This window comes from Tigriopus californicus, chromosome 11 (genome assembly GCF_007210705.1).
Source record: "Tigriopus californicus strain San Diego chromosome 11, Tcal_SD_v2.1, whole genome shotgun sequence".
In the NCBI taxonomy this organism is placed as follows: Eukaryota; Metazoa; Arthropoda; class Copepoda; order Harpacticoida; family Harpacticidae; genus Tigriopus; species Tigriopus californicus.
Genome location: NC_081450.1, coordinates 5937973 through 5948719, shown reverse-complemented (window position 1 = coordinate 5948719; position 10747 = coordinate 5937973). Strand labels below are relative to the sequence as shown.

Here is a 10747-nt window from a genome sequence, read left to right as displayed (position 1 = left end):
TTCGAATTATTCCGAAGTAGAGCAAGAACTGGGTGGAGGGATCTCTCAAGACATCTCTCTTCTTGAAACAAAATGCGAGAATAAGGTCCTGGGGATGAGATGGAATGCCCAAGAGGACGTGTTAGTGTTCTAGGTAACCAGGCCTGAACCTGAAGTGTTGACCAGATGATCAGTGCTCAGTCGTTTGGCTGGACTTTATGATCCGTTAGGCTTATTGGCTCCAAGAATGAAAGAATTGGTCATCCGTGGACAGGGTTGGGATGAAGAAATCCCGGCCGAGCAATTCAAGTGGTGGAAGAGGTGGATCACAAATCTGGAACATCTACCAAACGCCCGTTTCAAAAGGTGTTATTTGAGCCTACTCTGTAACGATAATGTTGAATCTGAGGTCCATACGGTCCATACCTTTTGTGATGCGTCCGAAGATGCTTTCGCGGCAGTTGTTTATATCCGAACCACAAACCAGGTTAACGTGGATGTAAGCCTCGTGTGCTCCAAAACTCGAGTTTCCCCCAAGAAACCCATGACGATTCCCCGACTGGAATTACAAGCTGCTGTCTTGGGTTCCAGATTAGCACAACACGTTATCCCAGCCCTACGTTTGAAAGTGGGAAGGAGAGTGCACTGGACTGACAGTAAAGTCGTTCTCGCTTGGATAGTCAATCCTGCTCATCATTGTAAGCCGTTTGTGGCTCACAGGGTAGGAGAGATACAAAATATCACCGATCTACAAACTTGGCGTCATGTTCCAGGAAAGACCAACCCTGCTGACTTAGCATCACGGGGATTAATCAGTGCCCAAGACATCCCGCCTTTGTGGTTCAAGGGTCCGGATTTTTTGTGTCTTTCCGATGATCAATGGCCCCAAGACTTCTTGCCACAACCATCCGAAAAAGACGATCAGGAAGTACGTTCCAAGTTCCATCAATCCCAAGTTCATGCTTGCACTCGTACCGTGGGTGAAGGGTTCGAAAATCTTGAAATGGCTGTTCAGTCTCGGATTGAATCTGGAGGCCTCAATAACGACGAAGCTCTCCATGAACTTATTTGCGAAGCTCAACTCGAAGCGTTTCGAGAAGAGTTCAACGCACTGCAATCTAACAAGGCCGTCTCCAAATCCTCGAGGTTGAATCAACTCTCGCCGTTTCTCGATACCTTTGGAATCATCCGTGCTAGAGGTCGAATTGGGTTGGCAGAGGTGGGGTACGATCAAAAACATCCCATTATTCTGTGACCTAAATCTCCGCTTACGATCCTGATTGTGGAACAAAGTCATGTCGACCACCATCATCCTGGCGTTAACCATCTGATGGGCATACTACGACAAACGTATTGGATTCTCCAAGGTCGAGAATTGGTTAAAAGGGTTCGATTGGGTTGCAGGAAGTGCCAAATTCAGGTTGTTCGACCAGCAAATCAGGAGATGGCGGATCTACCCCAAGAGAGACTCGCTATTGGACGACCACCGTTTTTCTACACGTCCGTCGATTTCTTCGGCCCTTTGGAGGTACTGGTTCTTCGGAATAAGATCGAAAAAACGAAACTTTGTGAACACCCGGGGACAACACCATACGATCCGTCGTCACCTACGCGATTACGAACGAGTTGAGGAATGTATTTTGCGAAGTGATGGGACTGCTCAACTCAAGACCTCNCCCGAAAAAATCAAGTCTGTTCGTTGGAAATTTCAAGTTCCAGAAGCTCCCCATTGCGGAGGAGTTCACGAATCCCTGGTTCGTTTAGCCAAAACGGCGATGGCTAACGTTTTGGATCAAGAACAATCTGCCCGTCGTCACCTACGCGATTACGAACGAGTTGAGGAATGTATTTTGCGAAGTGATGGGACTGCTCAACTCAAGACCTCTCATCAATGACCCAAATGACGGACAAGTCCTAACTCCGAATCTTTCTTGATTTTTCGTGGTTCCAAGGAACTCCCCTTGGGTGTATATTCGGCGTTGGATACTCGTCTACAGTTTTAGTATGTTCAGGCTCTCGTAGACAAAATTTGGACACGCTGGACAACGGAATACTTGCCAACATTGTTAGCAAGGAAAAAGTGGACCACTCGGGTCGAAAATGTCAACGTTGGAGCCGAAGTTTTAGATGTCGGGACTGCCGAACCTCGATCAAACTGGAAGATTGGACGGATAGTTGAAGTACACCCGGACAAAAACGGATTGGTTCGAGCTGCCACCGTCCAGAGTGGTCCAGAACGTTTGAATCGTTCTATTACTAAAATTTGCCCGTTGGGAAAGGTCTCCGTCCCGTCAATATGAATTAAAATGTGTTTTAATTTGGGTCAAGCGAGCAATGGGAGGAGAATGTTCCGACGATATTTCCCATCTTATTATATTTCTACGATTTTTGATTGCTCGCTCAGCCTAATACCATTTTCTGGCCTTTTGGGCATGTAGGATGGAACGGGGTTTTTCGCCCCTTTCAATAGTACGTATAGGCGAACTGATGTGGGAAGAGCGAGGAAGAAGTGGGTGTGTTGGTTGCTACCTAAGATCCGAAATATACTTAGTGAATTTTAAGTCCTCGAATGTGTCAAAGGTCCTAAAACAACGAACAAACGGTGAGGAGAAATCTTCACAACAGTCTGGAATATGAGGTTTATAATATGCAGCTACATGGTAATTTACCCAAATTGACATTATATCTTGCTCTATTATTTTCTCGCTTACTTTTCTTTTTACTGCTTCACAATCAAAATAAACTACTATAGGCAGTTCTTGGGTTGTTTCATACCTTATAAATTTGCAAGTTCTAGCTCTTGTACAGTCTTTGCAAGTTTTCATGTTATTTCATGTTTGGTACAATGAGGCATTTCTTTGGCTTGTGCTTCATTTTCCAAACCACACTCTTCATCATGTTTCATTAATTTCTCTCTTGAAGCATATGGAAGACGGCATCGTGCACAGAAATGTCTTTTCCCATTTATGTTGATTGATTTAGACAATGCCCTTGACATATTTTTTATCCAAACATAATGACCTTCCACTTCCACATTGCGTAAAGTTTTATCATTTTTCTGAAAATATATTATGTTGATAGCATTTTCTGCATATGCTCATTTGTAAGACACATAATATGGAAAGGGATATAAATGTTTATATGTCTCTATAACATGAACATTTAATGAAGGCAAATTAGGGTTATCTCTTTCAAATTCTTCAAAATCTTTTTCATTTAATCTTGTAGGAAAAGACACCTTTGACCAATTTACCTCATTCAAATAAGGTTTATAGTGAGAAATTCTATTTGGACTGTATTTAGGGGGATGAATAGCTGCTATGATTGTATACTTAAAACATTCATTGTCAGTATTCTTTGGATTAATATAAGCTCCAGTTCTTAGGAGAGCTTGTGGAAGTTTTATCTACGAGGATCCTATTTTATTCTTGTGCTTACTTTTTCGAAAATTAGTTGAGGGATCATATTGATCTGCTCGCATAGTCATTTCCACACAGGCATGATATTGCCAACCAGATCCATTACCTTCAAATTCTTCGATTCTGTTAACAAGGTATGAGTGGGTAAGATTAAGATAAGAATGAAACATTGAAACATCTGTTATTGGCATATGTCTTTTACTCTGAAAACCAACCTCATAAAAAATCTTGGTATTTTCTTTTTCTTTTACATATCTAGCTTTCATATTAGTATTTCATGTAAATGATCCATATTTTTGGAAATGATCTTCCAGGCATTTTTTTACTTTCTTTTCATTTAAAATTTCTTCTACGTCTTTCACATAATTTTCAGTAGTTTTGCAAATTATGAATTTCCAAGTAAGTGTTGTTCCATAAGTTCTCCTCGTTAAAACTTCACTAATATAACTTTTATTAATTGTTGAGCTATCTTCATTTTGTTGTACAGCTTGGTTTCTATCAAGGAAAGAGTTTAAGGAATTTCTCACATAGTTATATCCTTGAAATAATTTTTCTCCCACAAAGTTAAATCCTTGTGTTAATTTATTGGCTATCCAATTCAACATTTCGTTGTATATTTTATTATAGAAATACATTTCCAAAAATCATTTTTCAAATTTGAAGGCATTTTTCTATTTGAGATATTTTGAGTCTCATTGAGCAAGACCGGACGCAGCACTAACTTGTATGAGACTAAAAGTCTCGTTGAACGAGACCTTCATCATAAACACGTAACACTTGGTCATACGACAGTCTCATTGAACTAGACTTATAACATGTAACCTAAAAGTCTCGCTGAACGAGACTTCTATGCCGCGCGAGGCCCACCCGAAAATTAATTAAAAAATCATAATCAACAATTATATCTTTGCAAACAAAGCAAAAATAATAATAAAAAAGTGATGCCGTACTTTTGGAGTACCCATACTTTCGGTCCAACATCGCGTGGACGTGATGAGTCACGACATCGTCGCTGTACAGAGGACCCAGGACCACCTGGCCCGACAATTCGCGCAAATCCACGCAAGAGACCTTAGCCGATCACTGATCTCAGCTGCACGGTCTCGGCTTAAACATTATTCAGGTGGACAAGGACTGACTGAATCAACCATTTCTTCACCGTTTTCCAACAGGACTTGTGTCGGGACCCCTTGGTCTGAAGACCCTTCAAGAACTTGAAGTGTTGGCCAAAACAAAGAATCATATGGTGCCATTTAAAACCTTAAGCGCCTTCCTCCAGTTTCCAACTACCAGGAACGTCCAAAACGGAATCCTTTCCATCACGGTTCAGGTCCCATTGGTTAAAAAATCGTCAGAGATGACTCTTTTCAAACTTGTACCTGGACCATTGGAATTGTCGCATTCGACAATAGTTTTGCCCAAAACCAAGGATTTCATTGCGACATCTCCAGGGGAAAACCACTTTTACCTAGTTGGCGAGGAAAAATTAGAGGACTGCAGTCGTTTCAGTGAACATTATGTTTGCAAATATTCGACGAGTTGTCAAAAGTATGAAGACTTTTGTGAATCAGCGTTGCTCATTGGAAATACAACGGCTGCAAAGAAGCACAGCGAAATAAATATATACGAGAGACCACCAACTACTCAAGAAGTTATGGATCAAGTGTTCCAACTCATGCATCCTCAGAAGGCAGACATCGTTGTCCAATGCCATCATCAACACCCGGAAAAAGTGAGCGTTTTTCAAACTGCAATAATTCAACTGCCACCCGGTTGCTTCTTGATAGGTCCACACACTTCTTCTCCTTATCATAAAAGAACTTTCCTTTACAACGCCCGAACTACCCACGGACACGTCCCTTGAAGACACCCACACCAGTACCCAGGAACTAATTAAAGAAGTCGACATAAGCCAAGACCATTCTCATCATATAACACTATATGTATGCATTGTAGCTTTGTCAATGACCCTCCTTGGGGTTATTGGGTTCTTGTATATGAAGTCTTTGCAAATAGTTGCTTAACTTCTAGCCAGGAGTATTCCAAGTATCGGAAACATTTATTTATTGATCATCTATATTTGTACAGTTCCTTTGTACTTAGATTTCTCTCAGTGTTGTAGATAGCTTTTCAGCTAATAAAGCAGTTGTTTCAACCCGCTACAGGCGTTCCGACGTGTTTTCTTGGGCTCGTCGAATGACGCTCTGTACAACGATCATTTTTTCTGACATTCTAAGACGGCTGCGAGTGCTTGTTTGGCGGCCTCTCTATGCTCTAGAAGGTCATCGATAAGCAATTGTCCTCAAGAGCGAACCTCCACTTCCTTGACCTCCCTCAAGTCGTCCCCTAGAAGATTGAGGCTCCGAGTCATATGAGCTTTTTATCTTCGACGAGAACAAAGGGGGCGAGAGTGTTGCACCTCTTGGGAAGTCGACATGGCCGACATTAAGATCGCTTCTAGGTTCTTATATCACTCATAGGTACTGTTCAAAGTTGTAATCGAAGGACCATGCAATAATCAGACCCACCCTCATCGGTAGAATCCAACTACGTTTATTCTTCTCTTGTTGACAAAAGGTTTCGACAATTCACATAACTGTTTTCCGATCAGGACGAGCCCTACTGATCAGGGGAGGAGCCACCATAGACAAGGCAAGAATCTGCTATTTAGGGAGAGCACCTTCAAATCCAAGTGCTGGAAGATACTTTGATATAATTTTCCTTTTCATCTACTTTTTGTCTGACATGGAAGGCAAAAATAGCTCTTACAGACCCCCAAAACGAGTTGATGCCCATGTTTTGGAAACTTTATTTGCAAATATTTGTGCAAAATCAGTTGATTTTTTATGCAAATTTGGTGTCAAAAATTGCCATATTTATCTGCAAGTTTTGGCCGGCCCTATTTATGATTCATCCAGAGTATCCGTGGTTGGGTACGTGGCCCGACGGTATCCTCCTTGGGAATGCCGACCCTAGAGTCTTGGAAATCGAATGTTCCATATCTTGTAAGGACGATCACGTGTCGGTGAAATATTTGAAAGCAGGTACCATCTCGAAGACCCATATGTATTGTTACCAAATTCAAATACAAATGTTTGTTAGCAACATTAGACTATGTGACTTCGAAGCGGGAATATCCCTCAATTTGGGCACCCATCAATCAGATGGTAGGCCAAGCGAGAGAGCTGCCATCTGACTATGTAAAAAACGGAAGCAAACTATGTGACTTCTTTATTTACTCCATTTACTGGAAATTGTTAATTGTCCAAAGAGATGACGAGTTTCTCTAGAATTTGGTCGTTAAATCGGAGAATATTTTCTACTCACAAATAGCCCCGGCTATGAGTTGTCCAAATTAAGAACCTCTAATGAGAGAAAGGTTCATTTGGCTATTTGCAAGAATGTTTCTTTTGTTAAAAATTATTTCGGCAAATAAAGCGCCTCTAATTACTCATTGAGCAGGGATTGATTGAGATGTGTTTATTCATCAGTTGTTTCTTGATTAATCAAGCCTTCCTTTATCGGCCATGATCACATCACCTGCTCCGATATAATTGAGGAATCCGTTTTTTATTGTTCTTTCTATATCCGTTGTTTGGCCATCAAATCCTTTTGAAATGAAGGTTATCTCCCCAGAGGTCGCACAACCATTAAGAAATTTGACAGTAGGCCGCCCCTTGTAATGGGAGTACCTTTGCACTTGCTTCTTGTTTGTTTTCAAGCAACAGCACTCAATTTCAGAAGTATCGATGATCCCCCGTGTTGAAGGATATAAAGGATATAAGGCCTGGAATGATGTCGGCATTGTGGCTTGGATGATCATGTCCTTGTCAAACCAAATTATTAGATCTTGGCATATTACAAACACATGGATCAAAACTTGCCCAAGCATCGCACTTCACAATGATTGGTGACATTGAACATTTCCCCGAGGGCAATGCAGGAGCAATATAGTTTCAATTTTACAGGAAACATGGCCGGTTTTAACTCGTTAGAAAGGAATCGTGAATTTGTTAGATTAATTTCCAACTTGGAAAGAAGAAATTGGACAGAGATATTTTTTCCACTGAGGATGAGAGAGAGAGAGAGAGAGAGAGAGAGAGAGTTGCGTCGATACGTCCAGAAAAAATGCGTCATTCTCATTTGCCGTTTGTTGTTGTTATCCGTCATTAAGCGTGGAATTGTCCGACCATTCGGACACGAGAACAGTGAGTTACCCTAAAGACAAGTAAATCAGCGAATATCATTTTCATCGGAATGGATCTGGCTCCCTCAGCACCCATTGCCTCCACCTCCAAGGGTGTATGGACGAAGTCAGGCCGCAAATCCGAGGCACCCCCTCCTAAACGGTCGTCGCGTTTGGCCGCAAAAGGGGACCAGCGGATTGGCCTTAATGAGCCTTCGATTCCTGAAGTGCCAAAGAGGACCAAGAGTCGTCGTACTCACCCAATTTCTTTGCCCACGGTACCAACGTCGGATGAGGATGACGAGGACGATGAGGACGACAACGACGACGAAGCTGACGAATCTCCGAATGAAGATGAATTCGACCGCCCCCGTACCCTCCATCCTCCTCGTCCCCGGAACCTGGGCCATAAGGCAATACCATCTGGCCCACTGCCGATCCCGGTTATTGACGAGGATGAATCAAGTAATTACGATGATTCTGATTTGGAATGGCTCACCGATGAATCCGACGTGGAACTTCCCCGGGGAGAAAAGTCAAAGAAGAAGACTCGTCCTCCACCAACCGGCTTTTGGATTGGTCGAGGCAAGGCACCAACCACCATGGGAAAAATTGCGGCGCCATCGGGACAAATGCCCCCCTACTGGACCAATGCCCGCCTACCGGACTGATGCCTGGACAAGGACGCCAGTTATGATGAAGTTTAATTCTAGTCGCATAATTTTATCTACATATTCTAGTCATAAATGTGACCTTTATGCCCCCCCTGGGAAGGGAGATGTTATGTTCTTGTCTCATCTAGTCAATCTGCTCTTTTTCCTTCAATGCTTGCTCTTGGTGATTCATCTCTCTTCTGTGTATATAATACTACAACTCAAGTCAATAAACAACTAGTCATCCACCGGCTCACGACAACGTAAACACCTCCATCCTCTCGTTCCTGGAATCTGGGCCATTAGGCAATACCATCTGGCGCACTGCCGATCCCGGTTATTGACGAGGATGAATCAAATAATTTACGATGGATTCCGATATGGAATGGCTCACCAATGAATCCGACGTGGAACTTCCCCGGGAGAAAAGTCAAAGAAGAAGACTCGTCCTCCACCACCGGCTTTTGGATTGTTCGAGGCAAGGCACCAACCACCATGGGAAAAATTGCGGACTCCATGAGAAAGTTTCTATGGTAAGTTTATTCCTTCATATTCTGACAGTTGTATTACTACAGTTATTGCAACGTTGTTGGTTGAAATTGCCAGATGTCCTTCCTGCCAATTATCGGCGCTGTCGAGCCTTGTTACGTTTTCGTGGTGCTAGTCGGCGGCCTTGTTGCAACAATTATGGCGCCATTGGGCTGGCACTTGTTGCAACAATTATGGCGCCAATTTGGGGCGGGCTTGTTCATTTATGGCTTATTGGGAGCCCAATGGCGCCATAATTGTGCAACAAGGCCGCCCAATGGCGCCATAATTGTGCAACAAGGCCGCCGACTAGCACCACGAAAACGTAACAAGGCTCGACAGCGCCGATAATTGGCAGGAAGGACATCTGGCAATTTCAACCAACAACGGTTGCAATAACTGTAGTAATACAACTGTCAGAATATGAAGGATAAACTTACCATGAAACTTCTCATGGGAGTCCGCAATTTTTCCCATGGTGGTTGGTGCCTTGCCTCGAACAATCCAAAAGCCGGTTGGTGGAGGACGAGTCTTCTTCTTTGACTTTTCTCCCCGGGGAAGTTCCACGTCGGATTCATTGGTGAGCCATTCCATATCGGAATCATCGTAATTATTTGATTCATCCTCGTCAATAACCGGGATCGGCAGTGCGCCAGATGGTATTGCCTAATGCCCAGATTCCAGGGACGAGGAGGATGGAGGGTGTTACGTTGTCGTGAGCCGGTGGATGACTAGTTGTTTATTGACTTGAGTTGTAGGTATATATACACAGAGAGAGATGAATCACCAAGAGCAAGCATTGAAGGAAAAGAGCAGATTGACTAGATGAGACAAGAACATAACATCTCCCTTTCCAGGGGGGGCATAAAGGTCACATTTATGACTAGAATATGTAGATAAATTATGCGACTAGAATTAAACTTCATCATAACTGGCGTCTTGTCCAGGCATCAGTCCGGTAGCGGGGCATTGGTCCAGTAGGGGGGCATTTGTCCGATGGCGGGGTATTCGTCCGTTGGCGGGTATTCGTCCGTTGGCGGGTATTCGTCCGTTGCGGGTATTCGTCCGTTGGCGGGTATTCGTCCGTTGGCGGGTATTCGTCGTTGGCGGGTATTCGTCCGTTGGCGGGTATTCGTCCGTTGGCGGTATTCGTCCGTTGGGCGGGTATTTGTCCGTTGGCGGGTATTCGTCTGTTGGCGGGTATTCGTCTGTTGGCGGGTATTCGTCCGTTGGCGCATATTCGTCCGTTGGCGGATATTCGTCCGTGCGGATATCGTCGTTGGCGGATATCTCTGCGATATCGTCCGTTGGCGGATATTCGTCCGTTGGCGGATATTCGTCGTTGGCGGATATCGTGTTGCGGATTCCGTTGGCGGGTATTCGTCCTTGGCGGGTATTCGTCCGTTGGCGGGTATTGTCCGTTGGCGGGTATTCGTCCGTGGCGGGTATTCGTCCGTTGGCGGGTATTCGTCCGTTGGCGGGTATTCGTCCGTTGGCGGGTATTCGTCCGTTGGCGGGTATTCGTCCTTGGCGGGTATCGTCCGTTGGCGGGTATTCGTCGTTGGGCGATCCTTCCGTCCAGTGGGCGATCCTTCCATCCGATGGGCGATCCTTCCATCCGGTGGGCGATCCTTCCATCCGTGGGGCGATCCTTCCATCCGGGGGCGATCCTTCCATCCGGTGGGCGTCTCCCGTCCGGTGCGCGTCTTCCCGTCCGATGGGCCACGTAGGTCGGCTCAAACCGACTGTGCCATGTTACGTTGTCGTGAGCCTGGATGACTAGTTGTTTATTGACTTGAGTTGTAGGTATATATACACAGAAGAGAGATGAATCACCAAGAGCAAGCATTGAAGGAAAAGAGCAGATTGACTAGATGAGACAAGAACATAACAGAGGGTACGGGGCGGTCAAATTCATCTTCATTCGGGATTCGTCAGCTTCGTCGTCGTTGTCCTCATCGTCCTCGTCATCCTCATCTGAC

The 10747-nt window shown here is 44.2% G+C and overlaps 1 protein-coding gene across 1 annotated transcript; it reads right to left on the bottom strand.

The window, feature by feature from the left end:
• Positions 1-9680: 9680 nt before the first annotated feature.
• On the bottom strand, positions 9681-10442 carry LOC131890723 (adhesive plaque matrix protein-like). Its single transcript, XM_059240131.1, has one exon. It carries the CDS (start codon positions 10440-10442, stop codon positions 9681-9683), a length of 762 nt encoding a protein of 253 aa, XP_059096114.1.
• Positions 10443-10747: the final 305 nt, after the last annotated feature.